The sequence below is a fragment of the Apteryx mantelli genome, chromosome 1, assembly GCF_036417845.1.
Source record: "Apteryx mantelli isolate bAptMan1 chromosome 1, bAptMan1.hap1, whole genome shotgun sequence".
NCBI lineage: Eukaryota > Metazoa > Chordata > Aves > Apterygiformes > Apterygidae > Apteryx > Apteryx mantelli.
The window spans coordinates 165,799,469-165,826,291 of record NC_089978.1 but is presented as its reverse complement, the minus strand read 5'-3'; the positions used below and the strand labels follow the sequence as shown (position 1 = coordinate 165,826,291).

The 26,823-nt window shown below is 38.6% G+C and overlaps 1 protein-coding gene across 16 annotated transcripts in view; it reads right to left on the bottom strand.

Moving 5' to 3' along the window:
* The window catches only part of TNRC6B (trinucleotide repeat containing adaptor 6B), a 139,331-nt gene that overhangs the window by 32,164 nt on the left and 80,344 nt on the right, over positions 1-26,823 (bottom strand). For 10 of the 16 annotated variants that reach the window (XM_067310180.1, XM_067310208.1, XM_067310259.1 and 7 more), the window contains 5 exons: positions 16,212-16,299; positions 13,033-13,054; positions 10,640-10,984; positions 2,564-4,891; positions 1,463-1,621 (listed from right to left, as the gene is read on the bottom strand). In XM_067310180.1, coding sequence (XP_067166281.1) covers positions 1,463-1,621; positions 2,564-4,891; positions 10,640-10,984; positions 13,033-13,054; positions 16,212-16,299 — 2,942 coding nt within the window. Of the gene's footprint in view, positions 1-1,462; positions 1,622-2,563; positions 4,892-10,639; positions 10,985-13,032; positions 13,055-16,211; positions 16,300-19,149; positions 19,169-19,512; positions 19,659-24,704; positions 24,758-26,823 lie in introns of those variants that run through there. The other 6 variants (XM_067310253.1, XM_067310286.1, XM_067310233.1 and 3 more) reach the window with 5 other exon arrangements.

Below are 26,823 nucleotides of genomic sequence, written 5' to 3'. Positions count from 1 at the left end.
TGGGGACTTACTGCATCCCAACCTGAAGCAGCCATTAAAAGGAAACCTCTATTTTGCTCCTCTGGAGCTGAAGACAGCTTATGTACAGAACAGTACACACATGCCATCAGGGGACAAAGCAGATTCTGCAGCTCTTTGGTTACATCACACATGCAGACTGGTTAGGACAGTCAAGTGATAATGTGTAGAATTCCTTCAAAGACCATCTTAAGCATTAGCAAATCTTTACAATTTGCAATGGATCATTATTATTTCAGAGGCTCTTATTTTGGTCATATCTATGTGGCTTTTTATAGACAAAAATATATATATATAAATCTAGAAAAAAGTATACCATCCTGAAAAATGTCAAGATTGTGTGGAAGGCACAAAAAGCGCTAGAGCCATCCAAAAAGAGTAGCTATGATGTTAACACTAAGTAAGCAATGCATTTTCCCCAGTTTTGTTTCTTATATAGACAAATTATTTAATCACAACTGTGTACATGCATGTGTGCATGATCATCAGACAACAGCATATGATCTGTATAGAACATTTCAGCCCAAGCAATTAAATGTTGCAAAAGTAACTTATAACTGGAAACAGTTTTACAGTGTTATCAGTCAAGTTCACCAACAGCTGTGCATGATCAATATTTCCTAGCAGAAACTTCATATCCAAGAGTTAATTGGCTTTGACATTGCTATGTTGTACTAGCAGGCAACTGGTTTTGTTTGTTACATTTTCCTTAAATACAAGGAAATAGAAATTCTACAAGTAGCTGATATCAGCAGGAAGGATTTCCACAAAAATGAAACTGAACACAATAACATTCTAACTTTGAAGTAAATTTTTGAAAAAGTTCAATGGGATCTCATTCATGGAGAATACAGCTATAGTCAGGTAATATCTGGAAAATATTCAGCCATTTAGGTTCAAACACACACAAGAAAGTTCCTATCTTCTTAAGAGTTACAATTTTTCACACTTGTATGACAAAAAGGTCTGACTATTTTGCTATAGCTTTCAAAGTCAAGTTTCATTACCAACAAACAAAGCACAGATTACTATGTAATGGCCTACAGTGTGGAATTTGTCTATAAATTGTGCATTCCTTTTTCTGATGTCATCAGAAAAGATGATTTATCACATAACAAATTTATATTCTAAGAGGTGTGCAGCCAGAGAAGAAAAAGGTTTTGAGAAAAAGAAACATTTCCTCACTTAAATGCTCTGTTTCAACACTTGTTAGAACCAGAGCTGTCCATTTAACTGCTTACTAAGAACACCTCCATTACCTTAAAAACAAGGTTCCTATCATTTGTAAGCAGTTAATTGCTCATTCATCAAAATCTTACATGACATTCAAAGTTGCTTCTAGGCCTCAGATAACAATTCCTCCATGAGTGACTTATATTAAAAAGCCAAATACTAAAAATCTCCAGGACCATTGCAAAGAAACTGGTATCTGGCCTATACTCACTAGATTTCATGGCATTCGGGGCGTTGGCAGGTGCATTCCCCCAGCCTGTTGTCGATGCTCCTGTATCATCTACTTCACCCCACCCGGGACTGGTTTCATTTGGCTCACCCCAGGCGGACGTACCATTATCTGGAGCAGGTGGAGTGCTTTTGCTCCAGACTGCACAAAGGAGAAAGAGTTTTCATTACAGACCATTTCCAAAATGAACTGTTCACTGCCATGAGGCACCATGTCATTAAACTATCACTTCACTCTCTTTCTGTTGAGGACTTCAGGTTCTCAACAGCATGGGCTAAACAGAATTGACAGCTGTCCACATCACACAAAGTGGGCAGTGAACTCTAGGGATGAAAAGGCAGAGGACGCTATAATTAATAAGTTTCTTTTTTTGGGTTAAGCATGAAGCCCACATCTAATGCTATCCTATTTGGTGAACTTTTGTGACTAGTTACAAGTACCAGACTATTCTGGGTTTTCATAAACTGAAGAAAGAACAAGAACATATTTAAAGTATGTATTAAAATGAAATGGTATTCTTTAAAGTATGTCTGAGTCAGAAGAGAGATTACATAATGACACCTTTATTTCCAGGGTATATGAGTTTTTCTTGTCCTTATATCAAAAGAGAAAGTATTTTGCTAAGTATTCTCTATACTACAGCAGAGCCAAATTGGGCTAATAAACTAGATCTGACTCATTCAATTTCAAGTGTTAAATGAGCTCATTTCAGAGCAAGAATTTGTTGACTAAAAATTAGTAAAGAATTTTCCCCTTAGCTTCGCTAGTCGTCGAATATAAAAATCTGTGAGAATTCAGCCTATCCTTTCAGAGCTCGGACTGAATATGCAGATTTGTCAGCTAATGAACATTTTCTCTTACTGGCAAGCTGAGCAGTGCGAGTTACTGAGGCACAATAGGCAGAGGACTGACTGGTTCATATTTTACAGACACTTCAATACAGAACCATTTATTCAAATAAGAAATTGGATTTTCTTTATGAAACAGAACTATTAAGGAACTGGAAGCTGCATGTGCATCCCTTATGCATAAAGGTTATTTGCATAAATAGGAGTTTGCTGAAGAAAGGAAGGAGACTGGTACCTGATGCTTGTGATTTGCTAGTCATTGGAGTAGGCAGGCTCTGTTCCCGTGGGGCCTGTCCTCCTTGTGAGTTCTTGTCCCACAGGTTCACATTCTTGTAGTTATAACTACTAGGATCTCCCCATGCTGAAGTGCCATCATCAATATCCATTTTTCGACTGATTGACTGTGGAGATGGTTCTTCCCAGCCACTAGGCTCCTCATCTTTGGGGGCAGCTGGCTGTGGTCCGCTGTTCCAGTTTGGGTTTGGAGGTCGCCCATTACTTGGAGTTTGTGGCGGTGGACCCCAGGAGCCAGAAGCCTCCTGCTGTTGCTGCTGGTGCTGTTGCTGCTGCTTGTTCCAGGAGTTGGGCTGTCGACCCGTCTCATTCCATGTTGAAGTTCTTTTACAATCATCCCATCCACCCTTTGAAGCAGCACTTGCATTTGCACCATTACCCCAAGTTCCAATCTCATTTTGCCCGCCTTCACCCCAGCCAGACACCGGCTTGTTTCCTGCACTTTCCCAGTTACTGTTTTTTGTTTGGTCAACTTCCTCTCCCCAACCGTTCTTTCCAGAAGACCATCCTTGATTAGGTTGCCGTCCACCCCACCCCTGTTCCTTACTAGAGCTGTCATTCCAAGAGGAAGATGATTTTTCTTCTGGTCTTCCCCCTCCCCAATTAGAAGAATTGGGGTTCTTATAGTCATTCCATCCTCCAGTATTTTTGGGGTCCTTCCACTCTGTTGGGGTTGAGAGCTCACCCCATCCAGACTTGATTTGATTGCTTTGGCTGGGTACATCGCCCCAGCCCCCTGAGTTCTTTGTCTGTGTGGCAGAGCTCTCCCACCCCTCAGTTCCTTTATCAGACTTCCCCTCGGGCCGTGGCATCTCTTCAATATCCCATACGGTATCTTGCTTAATTTGAGTTTGGCCCCAGCCAGTGTTTGAAAGCACTCGGGGGTCCAAATCAGTCCTGCTCAGCAGAGTCTGCAAGACTGCCTGGCAATCAGGATGCGTAGGCCTATATGATCGGCGTCCAGAATTGTGACTGTCACTGCTTCCTGCTTTGTGGTTGCTTCCAGTGCTTTGACCTCCAACCTCACTTCCCGCAGAGCTGGAAGATCTTCCCCAACAGGGAGCCTGGGAATTGCCTTGGTTTTCAGGAAGAGGGTGGCCTTTTTGATTGTCCCATGCTCCAGTGCTAGAATTTGGTTGGTTTGGACCACTCCATTCTCCAATCTTCAGTTCATCAGACCCAGACAGCTGTTTCCATTCTCCCTGAGAGACCCCAGATGTCAATTTGTTCCCTTCACCCCATTTGCTTTCATTTGCATGCTGAGGGCCAAAGTTCCAAGACCCACCACCCGTAGACCGGTTATTGTTATCCCAAGAATCACTTCTTGACCCATTAGGTTTTTGAACAGAAGCTCCTTTCCAGGAGTCCTCTCTATCCTTTCCATTGTTCCCGTGGTTTCCAGAATTGCTCTGTCCAGAGACTGTGTCAGTTCCAGAAGACCCCCTAGCTGTACCCCAAGACCCAACACTCCCAGTCTTTCTTTCTCCAGTGCTTTGTGAAGGGGTGTCAGTGCTCCTGGAAGGGTTCCCCAAGCCCATTTCAAAGGGCATTCCCTTATTCTCCATAGGGTTTGGTGAACTTAAGTTCAAGGAGTTAGTGTTTCCATTTTTTGGTCCATCAGTGTTATGAATTTGAGCCTGTTCTCTGCCAGAGACAAAGTTAACACCCGCATTTTCCATCTTTGACTGCTGTTCCCTAGAGGTCTGACCTACTGTGCTAATCTGTGCATTGGAGCTACCACTATCAGATTCCAAAGTCCCTTTCCTAGAACTGCCCTCTTGAACCAGTGCCGGCCAAGCAGATGGGTTGCTATTTGGGTTAAAGTTGCTGAAGCCAGAACCAGGACCAATTCTATCTTGTCCACTCAAGTTTCTCCAATTTCCTAGTCCATTGTTACTCTCGGCAGTAGGGTTGGAAGATTGAACAGATTTAGCCTTGGGATCAGATTTCCAGGCCCCAAGACTACATTCATTTCCAGCGCTTCCAGACTGGCACTGGCTTCCTTTTCCTTTGTTACTAGTGGTGCTTCCTGGCAGAGTGTTCTTCTCCAAGCCAGGGTTCGAGGCACTGTTGTTATCGGTGGTGTTTTCAGAAGAAGACTCAGCATCTTTGCTGGCAATACAAGGCCACTCTTCCATGTCAGACCCGTCTACAATCACCTTGTCCCAGATGTGAGTTGGGTTGGCGTTGGTGCCGCTGTTGGAGGAGGCTCCAGGACCCCAAGTGGAATTTGCATAATTTGAAGCAGCAGCACCTCCAATTGCTGAATCTAAAAAAACCCAAAAAGGTCATTAATATTCAGCACTATTTACAAGCACTGGGCATCATATTTTTGACGCCACTGATTACTGTTTCCATTAATAAGTTAATCCTTCCCTCAAAGATGTGTAACCAGCTTGCTTTGGAAGAACATCAGGATGGAAATGCTGTTAAAAATACTGATAAAAACGCATTTCAACAAGCCACCCACAAGCATTTTGTGGGCATTTAAATTCACTGTTGACTCACTCCTCCTGCTAATGGCCCAGCTACTTAAGTTCAACATAATGACTGCAACTCTTAATGAACTTGCATGGTCATTACTGTCACTGGTTACAGACTTTTCAAAAACAGGCTTAAAAATCATACTATTTACAGAACAAGAATATATATGCGAATACACCTGTGTGTATGTGTGTTCAGTCAAATACAGGAGCTGTTGCTGATCTGCTATTCAACCAATTCACAAAGCAACTACAATTTATTAAAGAGGAAGAAATGAGAAAAGCATGTAATAAATATATAAAGCTGAAGGAGTCTATCCTTAGGTTCAGATGCATCTTTTTCAAGTTGATTTTGCTACTAGGGATTTCTTTACAGCCTTTACAAAAGGAATAGAATTTCCAAAAGTTACTGTAAGCCAAAAGTTGAAAGTTACACAAATTACAACTTCTGTGTAGTAATGTGCAAGCTGTATTCAGCATGTAATTACCCCACATTTATGTCACTACTATATTTAGTCTAGAAACTACAGCTTGTGATTTTGTGAGCAGCTAAGCTGATCTCTCTGCCACTGGATAGAGGCTAGGAAGAGCTCTCACTTTTCCTCCTGCCTCTCACCAGCTCCATCATCTCTCCTTTGTGACAGTTCTGGTGGCTGTTAAGACCCTTTAACTGAGTAAATTTTATTTATCTGCTATCTCAACAGAAAACTCCACTTTTTGATGGGTTAGGTTTTTGCTGGCTTAGCACACTGCACTGGGTAAGCAGCAAGTCCAATGAGCCTTGGAATCATCATAAGGAAAGTGGTAGGAGGAATGACTAGGAACAGGACCTTTCTTTCTTTTATCTGTGGTGAACAATTCGTACGTCCTAATTAGTTTGATTTCACCTGGATAAGAAATTTGTATATAGTTTTAAACCAGATGTAAATTAATACAGTGCCATGATGGCTGAAGTCTATGTCAGTGCTAACAACATCACATTTGCATGTGTGCAGATGTGTTAGCCCTGCTAGTTTAAGAATAGTCAGCCAAGACTCCCTTGTCATCCGCAGAACTGGCTTTGGTCCTCTAAACAATTTTTGCAAGTCCATTACTACTTCAGTGTCATTCTCTATGTATGGTTCTACTCATTTTTCTGTTAGTTTTTAATCCCAAAGTACATAAAATTGCCCTCACCACAAACTCCTAGTGACGAAGACTAAACACATGTCTTTCTATGAAATTATGTACTGAAACCTAATGTATTAGTCCTATTTAGTTACTCTACCACAGCAACTTAGTTTATTTTGCAGAGCTTGAAGTTCATAGTAATATCTGCACCAATATCACAGCAAATACATCTGAATACATATTGTTACTACTAATACTGGCTCATGTCATGATAGCGTCCACAAAAATAAGCCTTAAGGGCCTTAAAATTTTTTTTTAAATACATATGTTATGCATCCACAAGTGAATTTTCTTGTTACTAAAACTTTTAATGGAAGATGAACAGACCAGCTTTCAGTTCCAGCCTCATGTTTCCAGTTCACTATCTAAACCAATGAATATTCTCTGAAAGACTTCGAGATTTCCCATTAATAAAGACCATCAGTAAAGATTCAGGCTTCACAGCAAGGTTGCAACTCTTCAGTAAGGTTTGAATATGGATGGAAGGAGAGAGAAGGAAAAAAAAAAAAAAGAGAGAGAGTCTTCAGCCACTAAACACTGGCCACCAAGATCCAAAAGACAATGCAGTTCTCATGCACATTCAGTTCCTTCTGTTGTCCTAATCTCCAGTGCAAACTTAACAATAGCAAGGAAGTGCAACTCTCCACAAGATATCTATGCCTAGAGCTTTTTAGTACACTGAGTAACCGCTTTTTCAAATTAAAAACTTTCTGATTAGACTGAACACAGGAATAGTTTAAGGAAGACAGCTGAGGACGAGTTCCAAGGACTGCATGGTTGCTGCCTTTTGAACCAAACATCAGGCGTTACGATTCAGCAAATGAATGGTGCACAGATGGCACTGAGCAAATCTTCATACAGGTTCTTTTAACTGAGCATTTTTAAATTTCATTTCTGTGAAGACATTCTAATAATATTAAGATTGGCATGCTTGCTAACTCAGCATACTAGGATGCATTTTAATGGACTATTTTTATAGAAACAACCTCACCCTACTATTATTTGACAGTGACAAAGCCTTGGCAATTTACAGTTTTGTTCCAATAAGATAGTGGGTAAGGGCTCTTGGTTCTTTAACCAACTTTTCCTTAATAAAAAAAACATGCTGAAGAAAAACAAGTTCCTGATCTGACTACTGTGAAAGAAGTTATCAGTGAATGACTACTTTTAAGGATGAAAGTATGAAACTGAAATCAGTGAAAGTACTGAAATGGAGTCTTGACAATGCAGTTTTGCTGCGAAAGGCAGCGGCAATTCTTGGAGGAAAGACGACAGACCCAATGCACATTTCACCAACAAAATTTATGCCTAAAAATTCTCTCAAGATTCTCTCGCGCATCCTGAATAACAGTAGTACTGAAAAAATGATATACAACCCCCACCCCCCCGCATTGCTTACAAGACAGTGGTAAATTTGGTGTCATTTTTCAGGGAAATAGAGTGAAGATCTCAATTCCAGGAAAAAAAGACCCATGTATGGAAAGACTAGATACTGAATTCTTCTGTATTAACAGTTGATCTTTCTGTTCTTTTGTTTTGTACAGAAGCTGGGCTGTCATGTGGACAGCAAAATACTTATTTCCAAAAATGGACCAGTTCTTGACAACTGAAGACCTCACCAACACCATCTATAGCTATCTGTTGAATATAACGATGTGAAGGAGTAGGTAAACAACATTATTTTCCCCTTGGAAACTTTTTTCTTTTCACATAGGATGAATTAATCACAGTATCAGTGAATAAGCATTAATCTAACGCCTGTGTAACCAAACGTCTGGTTGACAGAATTAGGCCCAATCTGAAATCTGACTTGTAAACAGTCAGGATCTCAGACAAGCTTAATGATTTGACAGGCAGACAGCAATACCATACTTCCATGAGCACCTGGATGAAAAGTGGCACCTTATCTGGTAGCCCCGGCCTCCCTCTTTCCCAGCTGCTCATTCCCGTTCCTCCACCAAACCTACTCCCATGTGCTGATACCTGTGTTTGGATTAACAGTCAGCTGGACTGGGAACTCATCCAGATTGAAATTAGCATTAAAAATAACCTGAGTTAATGTTAACCCAAGTCCACTCCCCAGTCTGTCACGGCACAGAAGTTTGTGTTTGGGTGGGGTGGGGCAGGAGTGAAGGGCCCTCACTTTTCTTGGCAACACTCCTGACTTATGTCAGACTAAAGCAACTAACCAATGGCATTAAAGTTGGTACATTCAATAAAATATGACTGTGTAACATCTTAATAGTTAGTTAATGCAGCGTTAAACTGAAGGCAAAAGCACGAGGATTCATAAAATCAAACCTCAGCCTCAGAAAAACAAGTATTAGGTGTTGAGCTTGCATTAATTATATAAAATTCAAGGGCTCTCCAAAATACTTCCAAGTGGCCCTCGAACAGTACATCCAGCAACAAAAATATTGCTGTTTGTGAGAGATTTTGACAACTTTTAGAGAATGCTTCAGTACTATAGTCTCCTTTGTTAGTCTGCTACAATCACTCTGAAGAGAATATTAAAACTGACATAATACTGGGACTTTATAAAAAAAAGCTCAAAGACTTAGTCTTTTTCCCCCTTTCATTTATCTTTCAGGTATTGTATCAAAATCAGCCATCTCTAAGTGGTCAGTTTTTTAAATTGATTATCTAAAATTTATCTGGCCTTGTAGCTTGAAACTAGCCCCCATTATTAAATAGGGAACATCAAAGATAACAGGACTAGCTTTTTAAAAAATAATCAATCTGTTGAACAGGGATTCACTATGAAGTAGTTCAAATGCTGAAAATGCAAGACAAACTATATTATTAATTTTCCTAGAATCCTTTTCAATAAACACAACCATCCCACCTGGTTTACTTGATTCTGGAGATCTACATCACCTCTGAGTTCTTTCTTCCTGAACTGTAGAGAAGTTCAAAGTTTATGCTCCCCAAGATTGTGGTACCCCCCCCCCCCACCTAATAATCTGGCAAGGCTTTAAAAAAGGCAAACTCAAACATAATGATACAATTTTTCCTTCTTTTGACTTTCAAAAAAACCCAAAACAAAACAAACAGACACCCCCCCCCCCAACCCACTTATTGTTAGACCTGAAGCTGTCCTTGAATTCTCAGACCAACTAAACTTTTCTTCAGAAGGCAGATGTCTCAAGTGGAATTTTGTTTGTTCTGGTATCATAACTTAAAAAGGAAACACTACAATTAGTGCAACTGTCTTATTTGCCAAAAAAATTCAGGAGCTGTCACAATTTTCTCATTCTCCTAAGTCAATCTTAGAATCAGTTTGTTTTCTGAAATTCAAAGTGAGAATATTCTCATAATATTCTGTTATTCAAAATAACAAAACAGGAGTTAAAGGGACCACTTTTTAGATTACTTAAAACCATAAAAATACCAAGGATGTGCTTGAAGGAAAACTATATTTAAAAAGTTATATCTAAAGAGCAAAACCAAGAAAGATTACAAAAAAAAAAAGAGTAAAGAGCAAAGACCCATCTTGCTATTTCATCCAGATGAGAAGTGACCGTACACCTGTCATTTGCAGATCTGATATCTATATGGACTTACTGTAAAACTTTGATGTCTATTTTACCAAATCATAGTAAAAAAACCCCAACAACATGGGAAATTAATGGCACCAACGAAGTCTAAGCAGCTATTAAGAGCTACCAAATGACAATCACTAAATGCTGGCTGTTTATCATTGCATTGTCTCTTTACCTTGTTGTGGTCTTAGAGCATTACAGCATCCAATTCTAAACACTCAAATGTACATAGAAAACCCCCTTTTTTTTTTTGTCCCATTCAGTATTAAAAATTATATCCATTGCTAACAGCAAGAAAAAAGTCCATACGCCAAAGCAGTAAAATTATGCATCAGCCCGATAAAATAAGATCTACCAAAACCTGCTTTTCAACTCAGGTGGGAAATGATTTTTAATTGATTGCAGTCTGCACAATATTGACCAGTTGGTGTAATAAGATAATGTGTACTACAGAGGAAAAGAAACCAACTATACTACAGAGAAATCAGCAGTGACTTCTGTCACGTTACCACACAGTATTAGATGAAATGCTGACTTGCTCTTATCTAAGGGGGCAATTCTGGCAATTTTAAAACAAACACATCCAAAATTTGAAACAAAATCCACATGCTTCCTTATTCTAAGGCTCAGCAGTGTTAGAACAGTAACAGAAAGATCTCCAATAGCAATCTGAGGAGTTTTATTATATAATAATGCGTTTGTGCACAATTTTAGCGATCCATTTTTAGCTATAAACATATACACACATGCACACACATTTACTTGCTGTTTTTAATATATATAACACATATATTTATATTATACATACACATATATATTTACCTGTTGCAGTCCCACTGTCGCTCTGCAGCAGTGCTCCTGTCACTGGTTGTGCGTTGTTTGGGTTTGCTCCTGGTGCCGCTGGGGGAGGAGGCCCTGCTCCACCGCCAAGGAGCATACAGGATGGTGGAGGGGGCTGCCCACGTTTCAGTAACACTTTGTGGTCCTGCTGGCAACGGAATCGCGGCGGCACCTCCCGAGGCATGTAGCGGGCGGCGCTTGGCGGTTGTCCGTTCGGCACTGCCACCCTTTTGGCATTGTTGCCACCATTGACTGGTGGCGATGGAGAGTTGCCAATTGGGCTGGCAGCCACTGGTTGGCTTAAACTTGGTTTCGTCACTTCGGGCACTGAAAAACAGGAATAATGAAAATTGGAATTTTTTCCACTTAAATCTGTTAGTTACAAGAACTCATTGCGAACCTTACAATGCCATTTTTCTCTGAAATACTATACAACTTCAACCTTATCAAAGAATAATTTAAATAAAGAAGCAGGAAAAAGTAGTAGTGGTAAACTTCTCACTTCCGTATCTTTGTACCCCAGGATGAAACTCTGGCTTCACAGATATTTCACCCTACATTTTCAAGAAATTTGGGGCTTAAAGTTGGTAAGGAATGTCGCCCTGGGCAAAAATGAAGTTTTAAAATCTAAGCAGTCAATAATATAAAAATAAATGTAATTGCTATGTTTCATCTCTGTTCCCTCCTATTCATTTGGTTTAATAGGAATGCTATGCGTCATCCAAATGGGAGATCTGAATTCAGATCTTAAGTTTTTTACTTGCTTATGTGGCTGTGCAGCCACTGCCAAAAAAAAGACAGAAGAAAAATTATTCAGAATACAGAGATAACAAACGAGTTCTCTATACTGCTCTGAAACAAGCAGTAGCTTGACTCTCACCAGCCCCAATGTAACAGGCCACTGGCCTTGATCTGCTGCATTAGTCATACCTCATATCTGTTAATATTGTGTAAGATGAACTAATTCACTAATTATTTCACTAAATAAAACAAAACAAAAGAAAACCCATCCAAAACCAACCCAAACCTACCAAAAAAAAAAAAAAAAAAAAAAAAAAAAAAAAGCGCAACACCCTCTTCTTTCTGGGAGGAATGACACAGTCCTTGTTGCTCTCTGTGGACAAAATGGACTTACCTCCACACCAAGTCCATTTTTACAAGATCTTTACCCCTGTTCTTGCTGCCCAAGGATTATTGCAGTGCAAAGTTGAAGCTGGTGATATATCCTTTACTCCCCCAAAGCAGCCCTACCTATGCTGTTGGTATCGGACTTGCCAAAACGTTCCCCAGCTTGTCCCCAGGTGCCCCTGTAAGCTAGGGCAAACTGCCACTGAGGGCTGTTATGTATTGGGAGAGGAGGAAAAAAACACATGGATCCTTGAGGAGCTAATACCTTCACAAAACTGGCTAAAAGAACTCTAGAAGTCAAGGATTTGTGTTCCCTTATTCACATTCTCCACAAGCTTTTTGAAACAAAGCAAAAGAAATTCAGGCATTATCTACCCAGGTATGTAGAAACCATAGTAGTTCACTACGATGGCAAACTCCAAAGGCAAAGAAAATTTAATACATCCACTTAAGCCTCTTTTGAAGATGAATATTGGAAAGGGATGTCTAGCAACCCCCCACCATATAAACGTAATCAGCAACAGTCTGGTCTGACAAAAGTGAGACAAAACAAGGGAGTCTCTCTTTGGCAACTGCAAATGCATTATTCCCACATTTTGTTCTGATGAGGGTCTTCTGACTTCTCTACATAGACTTCACATTGTCCCCAAATTAGAAAAAGATGTTCTTAGCTGTAAAATGAAATTACTATTTTAGTTCTCCTTTGTCAATTCTTTTTAATGGCAATTTTCTCATACTATTTTTAGAAAACTTACAAGTCAGGATTAAGTATATTTTTAGATCAGTTGAACAAGCTAAACACTTAAAATGTTCACTCATTAGTCTTGCTTCATCTTTTGGACTTTTAGGTGCCTAGACTTCATTACCTCTTCAATTTCCAGAAACAAGTCAATTCATTCAGTTTGGTATCCCACCATAGGCAGTACTCTCCCTATCTTCCACTCCAAATATGTAGGTGGTTTCAGTTTTTGCTTACTTGCCTAAAACCATTGTAAAAATGAAAGTGAGGCTACATATTTCAGCTAAGCTATTTTATTCCTCTTCGAGGATTCTGATGCTGACAAGAAAGATAGTTTAAGGTTCTCCATTTTAATAATTCCAGCTTTTATTTTTTCTGAATATTCACCTTTTCACCATGACTCATAAGGCCCATCTTTTCCAACAATTTTGATCAACACTGAGTCTTGGCTCAAGTCAATAAAACAAACAAACAAACTCTTTACAATCAAAGAAATTGCCACTCTTACCTTTGGTTTTTTGATCTGTGACCTGCAAATTAAGAGCAAGAAGGTAAATAAAATTTTAAGAACTTTAAAATATAAACATTGAACAGGCTGCACTGAATCATGATGGTAACTTTTTAATACAAGATTTGTGTTTGTTGAATGAAAAAAGATCAGCTGCTGAACTAGAAGTCTAAAAAGTATTCCTAGTCACAAATATGAACTAAGTTTTCAAGAACACTGCAGTTCCTATAACCCCTCTGCCTGACGCAAATGTCTCAGGCAAAAACAGCAAATTACTTCGCTCATGATGATTTGTAATATTTACGCCTTCCCCATCCCAAATGTAGATTAAGTCACTAATAAACATGTGCTACACCACCACAGTTCTTTCAGATTCTGGAGGTGAAGTATTACAGTTAAAGCGCAATAAAAACTGCCCTCTATATAAGAGTACTGTATAGCCAATTGTTGTGGCTAACAACAAAATTCCCACAGGGTAACCGTAGGTGAGAGCAATCTGTGTCTCTGCCACCTTCTCATTTCACTTTTCCCATGACATCATCTCGTACAAGAAGAAAGCTTAAACATTACTGAATTAATTGTCACAACTACAAAAAGTATCAGCAATACCTATAAAGCGCCCAACTTCAAAATCTCTTCAATGCAATAAGATGATTACTAAAGTAAGCAATCCTGCCTGCCAGTGTACTCAGTATTTGCTTTTGCTGTACTTCTATATTCTTACAGTGTAAGAGATTTCTAGCTACAGTAGAAACAAACATACCACTGGCATATTCTCTGGAATCGTTCGTATTCTAGCATGTTTTGAATCTGTCGATCATGAGTTCCACTACACAATAAGGGAAAACCCCTAAGGATCATCATGTGTCAGGCTTTATGACACCTATTCTTAAAAGAAATTGCTGAACTAGTCCATAATTCTGGAAAGCACAGTAACAGTATAGAATAATGAAAGCACAAATAAAAAGCAGTTTGTTTAAACCAACCAAGCCAGAACTCTTTTGTATGGTAAAGAATAAAAAGACAAACTCCACTGAATTGCTCTGACATCATTTATTTTGCAAGGATGCTCACTGAAATCTGCAAAGCAGAGTATTCACTAAAAATACAAAATCTTAAGCATCGTAACTTCACAGAATTGTGATCTGTAAGTCTCCCAAGACAACAAAAACATACCAACATCTGTAACAAGCCAGAAGTCAATTTTCACTTCACTAGTTAAAAATCTCATAAGTGTCAAATTATGCCTGGTTTTGGAGCACAGTTAAAATTCTGTTATGCACTCGAAGTGACTCTGATGCTCCACTACTAGAAGAAAACCAAGAGGAAAAAACAGTTCAGGGATCCAATTTTTAAATGTAGTAAACCTATCAGCATTACATTTAGTGAATAGTAAATATGCTCAGTAAACAAAACTTCTCTTCTTGGAAAAACTCATTTTATCCAATCTTTCAAGAACTACATGTTCTTGAGACTACGACTACAACTGCAATTTCCTTTGGCGGGGGAGGGTACTTGTCTACACTACATCTCTCATCTAGTCAAAAGACTCTGTTCTTGTGATTTTTCAGGTCTAGAATACAAAAGCTGAGAAAAAGCAGCACTATCTCAGACTTACAGCCTTCATCTCTCTGAGGAACACCTGCAAGCGCTGGCAATCCAGGAGCAGATATACTGAAAGGAAAGGTGGAGCCAATCTCAACCTTTGACAAGCCACAAAACAGCCCCTGGGACACCAAAGCACAGGAATTCAGTCTACAATTTTACTTGTATAACCTCTGGTGAAGCTTTTTTTTTTTTTTTTTTTTTTTTTAAAAGTGTTTCAGGAGATCTAGACAGAAAGAGTTGTTTCATTTTATACAAACTCCTCATTTTAATACATCTGACTACCAGCACTATCTGGAAAAAGATACCCTGAAATCATTTATTCCTGCTTATTTAGTGAACGCCACCACAGTCATTAAAAACAAATGCACACATCCGTGTTTTGCCCATTCAGTTGCCTGCTTCCCTATTCCTAGATACCTATCTTAAGTATTACTGCTAAGTTCGGTCTCTAGGAGATTAACGTATTTACAGTGTTTACCTTTCCCAAGACTTTGGCAAAGTATCATAACATTCAATCATACTGAGTAACTTAACATGAAAGGGGCCGCCACACAGTAAGGCTGGCCAATCTCCTTTGCATTCAAAGCACTGACTCCTCAGCAAACACTCACAGCACTGTTATCAAGATGATTCGTACAACCTTTTCAGATCTCTGTTGTACCACTGCATATCAGCATATAATCCTCAATATATAATCCTCAAGTCTTTACTTACTCAGTACAAGGTTCAGTACCTCCTGGCTCTGCACATACTTAGCTGAAAATATCTCATCCATTTTGTTTTTGTATGAACATTAAACAGCAACACTGAAGCAAAGAGACTATCAGACAGAATGAAGAAACCTTAATCTCTAGCTACTGGTATTTTGCAGTAGCCTTGGGATGAATTAACACAAAGGAAAGATAGAGACTAAAGTAAATACAGGAGAACTACACTGGTTTAACTACACCTGCTTTAAATTGATTTGCTCAAACCAGTGAAAAAGCTGGTTTTAAAAATCCCCTAGACAAGCCAAAATTAAACTGGCATAAAAGAATGCCAGTGGTGGCTTTTCTCAGCCAAAACCTACAGAATCTAACACAGAGTAACATCTGATCTTTCATTAAAAAAAAAAACAAAACAAAAAAAAACTGAGACTATTGAAAGTAAAGCCTTCTGCCCCCAATTTCACAGAATCATTGAGGCTAGAAGACGCTTCCAGAGATCATCTATTCCAGCCCCCTGCCACCAGCTCAGACCAGGATCACCTAAAGCAGGTTGTTCATGGCTGTGTCCTGTTGGTTTCTGAGCATCTCCAAGGATGGAGATTTCTTCAATACAATTAATACTTTATAACACAAAAATATTTATTTTTTTCCACCTGACACACTAAGGAGAAAAAATGCTTACCAAAAAAGAAAGCTAAAAAAAAAAAAAAAAGGGCAGAAAACCTTTAATGAAGCATCACTGCATGGTAATGGACTTCAGACAAGCTGGAGTTTTTAACTTCAAATATAAACCAGCTAAAAATCTATTACCAACAACAACACTATGCTCCAGCTGGATAAGAAAATTCAAATATCAAAACATACCTTCTGAGCAGATTCCTTCTTTTTCTTATCCTCTTTTTTCCTTTTCTTGTCTTCCATTAACTGTTCTTCCCTTTCTTGCTCCTTCTCTCTGCCAAAACATTAAAAAAACCTGGTATGAGCACAATCAAGTTCTATAAACAAAGCCATGCACAGTGTCTCCCTCTTCCTCCCAAGAGAAGAAGTCAAGGCAATATATTCTTCCGATTGTGAAGCTTTATTCACATTTGAGGGGTTCCAGTCAGATTGAGATTAAGGAAAACAAAACAAAACAAAAAAACCCCCACACCACCATCTAGGTCAATGTGGCCACAATCATGCCACTTGCTGCATAATGGAAAATTCCTTTATTCAGTTTAGGTCTCTGCAGCAAGGACCCTATATAAATTAACTACATGCCTGGTACTAGAAAATATCAGGAAGATGTTTTGGCCAAAGTATCCTTTTAATTGGGTTGTGCTATTATTTAATGAACAGTCTCATGAATCTTTTCATATTGTAAAAAAGAGAAGTTGTAATTTAATATAAGATAGTTTGGTCTGATATGACATTTATCTTCACAAGGGAAAGAGACTATTCTTTTGCCTGTAGCAATGGCATTTGTAAGAGATTAGAAGTGTCATATCAAATCTAAACCATCATTTATTATACAAATCACTAATTTAATTTCTAGGCTATTGTATCCACTCACACAATTTTTGTGATGAAACTTATATATTACTTTCCAGGGAATCTCCCCCTCGCTGCAATAAGAACCTTAAAAAAAAAAAAAGTGCAGCTGCTATTGTTGTCAAGCTATCATCTTGTTGCTATGTTTTGCATCAAATATGAATGTACCAGAAAATGATTGGTTAACTTGCTGCATATATGCTATTGGGCGAACTGTTTCTATGGTGAATCACATTTTCATTAATTGATTCTCTTCACCTGCTTAAAGTGAATTAAGACCTCCAAGATTTCAGGTGACTTGGAAGACAGGGGAAGATTAAGACAATTAATGTAAAAACATGATCTGGCAGATCAGGGGCAGGACCAGAGAAAGGGGATATGTATTCTACAAATGGGAAACAGCTAACAGATAAATCTATGATCTTTCAGACCACAATTTTCATTCAGATTAATGAAGACTGATTTGTGAAGTTATGATACACCAAATTTTTAATGCACAGAAATACCTGTACCACTTTGCGGGGGCAGGAGAATTATTTTAACATATCATGTTGACTATTCTGTAAGAATTAACAGCTTTAGAAACAAAATTTTAGTTTAGACTAGTATTGAACTAGTATTTATTAAAATTGTTCACAAGCCAAGTCCTTTTTTGCAACTACAGCTCACAAATAAGAAGAGTTGAGTTGGCTGTGCTGTCACATCAGCTTTTTTTCAGAATTTTCCCCCAGTGGTAAGTTGCATCACATTAGGTAATATTTATGTTTGCATTTTCACCAGATATTGCCAAGACAGTGTGTAAAGAGACATTTACGTAACCAGTCACTTTCATTCACAGAAACAAAAATATTTTGAAATGCTATCTGTTAACAGTTTCTGAGCCTGATCCAGAAGAGGACTTTAAAGAACTCTCTTTAAGTATAAAGGTTCCACGGATACTGATAAAACCACTGGCTGGTCTCCTGAGGTTAGACTCTCCTTGGTGGAAGGAGAGTAGGATGGCTAAGGACAGGAGCAGTTCTAAGCAATACCATCCTCAGGTTATGAGCAGGTGCAATTTGTACACACTGGCAGGCTTGGCCCCCCTTTAACAAAGTCTGAAACAAGCATTCTATATCATATTGAACAGTGTTTTATGCACTCAGTCAAGTGCTGCATAAGCCAGGTCAGTTCTTGCTCTTTTCTGTACTCTAGAAGATCAGAGCACACTTCCCAACCCTACACACTAGTAAGGAAAAATCCCACAGGTTTTCAGTTTTACTAACAAGCATAATGACATAAAGCATCTGGGAGGTCAGTGCACTTTGTACTGTCATGGCATCACGACAAAATTTCAGTTTTCTTTAAGCTAGAGATTGTAAGCAATACAAAAAAAGGTTCTCCAGTGACATCCACATCTTTCAAAGTTACTATAACCTCAGACCATGCTTACTACTTTTACATTGTCAAGTTATGAGCATCTTTTGTGTTGCAGTGCCAGTTATTAAATGTACTAGTTCAAAAACAAAGCAAAAAAAAACTTTAAACTTTTGCCTACTACAAGAACGAACTGTCTTAAGAGAGCTCCTGAGAAAGGATAGGACTAAAAACTAAAACCAGTTTCAATAACTGTCTGTCACGCAGTTAACCTTCTACTTAAGAGCACCTTCCTTCTTCTTGAAAGCAAAAGAGCAGGAAATGGAAAGGAATCAGAAAAAACTAACCTTTGAAATCAAAGCTGAAGCTATGGCTTACAATGACAGGCAATACTAATAATAAAAAGAACCGAGGATAGAAGATCCACAGCTTGAAAGTAAATACCCTGTTAAGGCCACCTGTCCTTTTGATGACAAGTAGAGAAAAGGGAGATGCTGCTGTTGCCGCCTTGCTTTTAGATATATATGAACAACTATCTGCGGTATTAAGATTGCAGAGAAGCCTTTTGTTTTGAATGACTACATTCCCTCCTTCTGTTGTTTTCTTAGCGATGCGTACTTAATATTCCACTGAGCACATCTGTCAGTCACTACAGCGAAGTGACCAAATCAGTACCTAGTAATTTAGGCTTCAATTCACAACATACCTGAATTCTACTGAGCTGAAAGGCATCTGAACACTTGGGCTAAAACAAGAAAGACCATAAAGTTCTTGACCAAACATAATGGAAACCTCACAAACATAGGAAATATGAGCTTATTCTCTCCACGTGACAGAAGAAGAATCAGAGATACTGACAGGCTCATAACATAACATTATGTTCCAAGATCATCAAATGAGGGAGAAAACAGCTTACCATAATTTTGGATATCACACTTGCCATCTTCCCACTTTCACTCTTCCCTTCATTTCACTACTTATATTTTCAGTTTTCTAATCTATAGTTTTTCTTTTCAGTTGCATGCAAGATCAGAGTTTCTTGCCTTTTATTCAGAGGACTCCCTCATTAAAAAGGACTTCTGTTTTTTGACAGTGGGTACTAAGAGTTATACAAAAATACTTCACTAGCAACAAACTTGAACAACATTAACTTTACCATGAAAGCATTATAATGCTTTATAATTAAAATTATAATTATGCTGATAAAACTAGTGTAACCTGGCTTTCAGTCAAGCCAGTCAGCAATGGCTGCAGGTTAGCATATTTGAAAACAACGTACAAAAGAAAGGGCAACAATACGATGGTCTGGTTGCATTTTTGGTGGGGTATAAGGGGGTGTGCGCTGTTTTGTCTTGATGTTTTCTGGAACACCATGTATCACAGGCTGATGAACACTGACAAGCTCTCAGTCTTTTCTGGTCCTCTTCACTCTGACTACCGAATTACACAAAGTAGCGTTCAATGCAAACTGCAGAGACCAAAGTAGACTGGAGAAAAAAAAAAATGCAGTGTTAAGTGTTCCAGTAAATTTAAGATAAACAAAACCTTCTCACTGATTTTTCCCCCCCCCTCGAAGAAAGTGCTGCCTATCAATCTTCTATCATTAGCTAAACAACGATTCTTTCTGACCCACTTGAGGAAGCCAGGGTCCACCATGTGCTACCAGTCGCTTATACTGACAAGATCAACGTGGGGAGAAAATTCATCAGCAAGGGAATTTAGAGTAATACAATGGGGTGTGGTTCCGTTTTTTGTTACCAACAAATAGTTATGGGAATACCAACACACCACAACTCTGAAGAGGAAGTTTGCTAAATAGCAACCAGCAGCCAGCTTTTGACTCTAGGTTTCTTCCAGAAAGCACGTGCAGCTTTTAAAAATACTGCCTAATAATTGTACTTTCAATGTTTTCCACAAAATCTTAGAATCAACATTTTATTTAAAAACATTAAAAAAACTGTTAAAGAATTTATTTTCAAGTATTAAAAATACAGCACATTAACAGCTAACAAATGAAGAGAATCTATAGCTTTTAGTTCACAATTTTATTTAAAATCTCTGTAGCTATGATGCAGTACACTCAATACCTTAAGTTCTCATAAAAACCTCCTTCAGCTAAGACAAAAACAATTATTTTAGAGAAAAGGAGATTTTCTAGCTAGTTAACTAAACAAAAAAACCATGAAATAGATGTGAAGCCCAGTCATTATCAACATAAAGCCATCTCCTCCCTACCGCCCCCAAGGCATTCAAGAAGCATACCCTCCTCTGCGATTCATATTCTGTGAATGAGTATTCCCAAATAATTTACCAATTTTGGAAACACTAATTTCCTGCAAAATCCTAACACTGATTTTTCCAGAAAACTCTTATTTTACAAACACTCCTTATTTTTGGGACATATGGACTTGAGGCACAGGTAGACCACACAAGTCACCTTCCTTCCAAGTTCTTGCTATCGCCAACTGAAGGTGAAATGGGATGACGCATTATATATTATCTGCTGGCAACATGCTTTGAGATGGAGAGATAATGCACCACATATAACATTAGTCTATACAACTCCCCCCTCCCAACCCTGTAAGATCACCCTCAAAGTAAAGTCACACAAAAACATAAACACATAACAAAAGCAAATTCCTAGAAACCCAGGAGTGGCACTTTAGCATACACAACTCTCAATTCCTTCCGCAGTGCTATCAGACAATAATATAACAGCATTAGGAAGCAGCTCGTAAGCTAAGATGCAGTCTTGATACCAGAACTGAGAGTCATCTTCTCTCCTACTCACTCCTCCCCCCTTTACTTTCTTCCACTACAGTTAACCAGGCTCATCTATACTGTAACAGAGCACAGGTACATCCTGGTCTCTGCACGGTAGCAAGCATAGGATGATTTACGATCTTTCTGCAAATTGTGGACAAATTTATCTTCTTCCAGGAAGAACAGAAGTATTATAAATATTTAAAAACGGGTCAAAACACTCACACTTTGGGGGCTAAAACAGGAATTTAATCTACCATGAGGTATCTAACCATCTTTTGAACTTGGTCAAGACCTCAGGCAGGAAGAATTTCCAATTAACTGTAGCTACAAGTTCTTGCTTCCGAAAGTTTCTTCACTACCACAAAATTTAGATAAAGTATACACCCTGGACATCAGCAGTACTAAGTTGCCTACAGCGGTCTCTCAGACGTGCTGCAGAATACCTTCATAACAAGCTCAAGGCCACACACTATTCCAAGGCAAAAGCTCCTCTCTTAACCTATTCAAGCATGATCTTAGAGGAAAGTAAGCTGTCTTTATACTACATCAACAACTCGCTGACCAAAAAAAAAAAAAAAGCAAGCTAGGTTTCATTTTCTTCTACTTGTACTCTTTTTCTTTTTTAAAAACTGAGTACTCTCCCTGCCCTTCCCTTGTTTGAGCCTTCTCTGGAACTCAGCTGACTGTATGGCAATTCAATTCAAATCACCAAAACTAATCTGCAAACCTGCCTCCTCTCCCCCCCAGCACACACTTTTTAATGTGCTAAACTAATTCCATTTTATCAGATGAGCAGCAGAAGCAGCACACCCGAGCAGCAGGAAATCTTCCCTTTTCAGAGAAGCAACATGTTAAATTGGTTGTAATTACATGAAACTGCAGCCTTATTGTATGACACCATTGCTCCACACCCATACACACAACTCTCAGTTAAAACGCTATAAATTGTATAAATAGGAGGAGGAAAATCTTTTAGATCAAACTGACTGTATATCCTTTTGAAACTGACTCCTAAATTGTAATAATACATAAAGGAAAATGCTGCTTCTGAACTGGACTGTATTTAGCCCTCTCCCCCACGCTGTGCATATGCAGCCCTAGCATTGTTGCTTACCAGCTGTGCAACTTTCCTAGCTGTCACAGGGGTATTGGGATAGTCCTCCAACATAAGGGTATTTACACATAAATACATTTTAAAGTATAAGATGATTGTAACAAAGGCCGCACACAATGATGATATAAGCAATCTATAAACTCCCAAATGAGTACCCGAGACTTCAGTTCTTCCTTCTCAAAAACAGTACTTTCTTGCTGCAGCAACGAATGCTAGCAATCAAGTCCTTCCAAAGCTTACGCTAGACAAAAGCTTTAAAATCAAATCAGTGAACTAGGAATGAAAGCAAAATAAAAGTCACTGCCACTGTAGTATGGAAAGCTTACAATGCATATATTGAAATTTGTTTTGCAGCTTAACTTCTACCTCCATTCAACTTACTACACTTTAATGTACATGCTCAATTATTTCAACAGCATGAGAAGAGTACGGTGTGCACAAACACACCTCAGGTGTGCTCGCTCTAGCCTGTGTAGACAGAACAAGCAGACGAGGTTAACACAGCACTGGATAAGTCCCAGAGTTGACAGACCCTGAATTCCTAAAGGTAAAGTAACTTCCACTAGAATAAACCATGCAAAGAATTATGATCTTGTGGATCAAAAGGTTCTGAATAGGATTCATTTATTTTATTAAAAAGAAAAATGCTCAAATGCACAACACTAACCGCCTTCATTTTTAAGTCATGCTCACAAGCATAAACTAGACAGATATAAGCCATACAGAAACTAGTAAGATAGAAGATAGCCTTTAAGAAAAAAAAAAAAAAAAAAAAAAAAAACAGTCTTAGGTGACCTGCTAAAAACAGAGTCTGAAATTACTTTAGGACAAAGGAATTCTGATGTGCATAAGGAAAAAACCATGGACCTCTCAGAAAAGCACCCTGAAAACCAGAGTATAAAAATATACACAAATATATATGGATATATATATAATATGTAACACAATAAATAAAAGTCCCCCCCAATTGCACACATTTTATATATACATAAAATATATTAATATAAATATACATAAATATTACATATATTACATATATAAAAAATATAGTATATACACATCACATGTATTTAAACAGGAAAACTTCTGAAAACAGTTTTACAGAGCCCTTTAAAAACACATTTTTCTAAAGGCAAAAGTTGTTTGCCAGTGAAGATGTCAAAGCAAGCTGCTTTTTTCTTCTCTTTGGCTGAAAGCCAAAGCAACGTCACTGCAAGAAGTTTGCTTACTTTAAATAGCATATCTGGAACAACTGATATGCCTTTATCATAGCAAAACATCAGTAATTTGAAGTTGCTGTAGAAAATATCCAACTTAAAACATCAGCATACCACGTTCACTAACACTGTATGTTTTCCTCAATAGTCCTTATGCAACACTATTAGATAGCCTTGCTAATACCGTAAGATTAATTCTTTGAGGAGTATTTTATAGATGCGTAATGAACCACAGTAATAGAAAACAACTCTGACCATAAATGGCTGTTTACTTTAAAGAACTGGACAATATAACCCCCATAATGCAACAACAAATGTTTATAAATTAATGAGGTGCGTTCTCAACACTTTGGAAATTGGCTTCATTTGGGTTCAATTTCAGGTTTATGTGTAAATAGTCTCCTGTCAGAAGGAAAGCCTTAGATTATATAAAGCAAGAACTTTAAAAAGTTTAATATTCAGCATTTCTTGCTTGCACTCCTTTTGTAAGATTACGTTTTTCAGTTGCATCAGTTATGTATATTACAAGAACGACTCCTGGACAAGATTCAAAAATTCCCAAATGTTATCCACAGTTGACAAAACCAAAAGTTTTAACTGAGAGTTATAAAGTTCCAGAATTAAAGAACCGATTTTTCTCCCCTTCCTTAGTCTTCAAATGCTCCCAAAGTCTTACGGAGCAGTAATTATTATTTCATAACATGCACACATGCATACCAAAACCATAGATAAAGTGTGTTTAGAGAATTCTAAAATGTCATAAAAATACTCCAAGAATGGCAGAAACATTCAGTTACAAATTTGCTTGTAACTAAGAGCCCAATAACTTGTTATCATATTCAAACATTAATTCACCAAGACACCGTCCTGTTCATGGCCTCAAGGTTCATAAAAATATCAACTAACCTAACTTCCTCCAGAAGTATTCATTCTTGCAGACAGCTTCATTATCTGTAATTTTTTGCCAAGAAAAGTATCTTTGTGGTTCTGAAACCAACAAAAATACATAGAGAAGTGAGTGCATAATAAACAATGCAGAACACTAACTGGGTTACAGCCAACACAATAAAATCTCAAAAATAGAACCTGTCTCTGTTACAGGGTTGGAGAGAAACAAGTCAGTTTTTTTGACCAGGAAAGGGAAGATCTAGCAAGCCTCAGGAAACAGAAACAAAGGGCTACCTGGCAAAATATTCCCCTCTCTCTTCCACTACTCTCCAAGTAAAGTCCTTTTGCTTCTACAATTTTAAGGGGGTGAAAACAAGGCTCTGGACAGCCGACCACTTTCAGAGGGAGCTGCTAAACTGAACTTCCCTTCAAATGCGTGAGACGACTTCTTTTCGCTAGACCATCCAGAAAGAACATTTTACCCACCTCGCTGTGCATACAGAAATACTTCTCGAGTCCTACTTTGCCATACAACATGGGGCTTGAAATGAATGCAGGCTGCCTGGGAAAAGTGCCAGATGTCAGTTAAAGGATCGCTTATTAGTCTGCAAGTGCAGTACACACAAGTATTTGCCAGTATTGCTTTGCATTTAAAGATTAAAGCTGTAAACTCTTCTAGTTTTATAATCTCAAATGGTTCACGTATTGGGAGAAAAAAAGCCCTTTCAGTTGAAAACTAGCAAGTAGAAGTTACATAGATACCTTTCCCCAAACAGCACTTAAGTTTTATGTTTTTAAATTCATCTTTTAGAACACAAAGTGAAGTTTTCTGCAGTAGATGCATGGCACTCCTACTGATTTCACCATCATAGAATCACAGAATAATTCTGGTTCAAGGGACCTTTAAGTCACCTGGTCTAACCCCACATTCAAAGCAGAGCCATCATCAACCAGGCTGCTCAGTACCTTGTCAAGTTCTGAACATCTCCAAGGACTGAGACTCTACAACCACTCTGGATGACCTATCCCAAGGTTTGACTACCCGCACTGCAGTTTTTTTTTTTTTTTAATTTTAAACCCCTAATATGCAATCAGAATTTCTTTTTCTGACATTTGTGTCCATTGCTTCTTGTTTTATCACTGTGCACCACCTCCAGGAAAAGTCTGGCTCTCTGTATCCTTCCATTTGGCAGCTGAAGACAGCAGTATCATTCCCTCCTTAGCCTTCTATTTTTAAGACTGAACCAATCCAATTCCCTCAGTCTCTCCTTGTGCATGACGCAGCTCCAGCCCCCAACCATCCTGGTGGCCATCTAAAATGTCAGCATCTTTCCCATACCTGGGAGCCAAAATTGGACACCGTGTATCAGAGGTGGTCTCAGAAGTGCCAGAGAGGAAGAATCACTTTCCCTGGCCTGCTGACTATACTCTTGCTAATACAGCCCACTGTGCAACTGGTTTCTTAATTGCAAAGACATGCTGCTGGACCCGAAGTCAATTTTTTCTCCATCAGGACCTTCAGGTCCTTTCCTGCAGAGCCACTTTCTAGTCAGTCAGTGCCTAACCTGTGCTGTTGCATGGAGCTATTCAGCTCCAGGTGGAGGCTTTTCCATTCAAATTTGCTGAATTTCACAAGGTTTCTGTCAGACCATTTCTTCAGCCTACAGAGGTCCCTCTGAGTGGCAGACCTACCCTCTAGGGATCAACCCAATTTAGTATCATCTACAAACATGTTCAGGGTACGTTCCATCCCACTGACCAAGTACTAATAAAGATGCTGAACAGTATCATCCGCTGGACAGACTCCCATGGGATGCCATACTGCCCAGCTGCCAGCTGGACTTTGTATTGCTAACCATAACCCTTTGACTTGGGCAGTTCAGGTCAGGAATCCTAGTAAAACAAATAAACAAAGAAAAACACACACACAGACACCCCTTCACTACATTAGAGTAGAATGGACATGTATTTCTGTATTTAATGGTCCAGTAAGCAGGGCACTAACTATAGATCTCTTCTGCAGAAAACAGTGCAGCAGAAGAGCTGTATGAGCTACCTCCACATGAGGTATCTATATGTGTGCAGCACTGCATTTTGCAGCCTAGAGATATCCCACAAGACCAAAGTTCTCCTGGCAGCTTTACCAATGCCTCATTGGGGCTTTGAGCTAGTTACAAATTCTGACCGAGATGTTCCTTCTGGGAAGCTGATGAGCATTACTGCCACTTTAGTAAAGCCTTTTTTAAACCAAAGATAAGAAGTGCTACAAAAAAACCTGTTCATTGTTAATCTTTTGACAGCAGTTAAAAACGCTAACTCCTGATTGTGTAAATTCTAGCAAAGCAGCTCTGTACTGTCTTAGACTGTACAGACTTCTGTCTTAAACGCCAAGAACAGAATTTGTAACATAAAAAAATAATAACCTCCCCCCCCCCAAACTTTAATCTATTTGCTATCTATGGTAACTTTGCCACAGTACTCCTAACAATTATGACATTTGTTTTAATGTCAGAATATGACATTTTGGAAAAAAATACTAAAAACTATAATACAGTTTAATTAAATGAAGTATTTTTTGCTAGACTCATTTGTGGCACCAGTACAG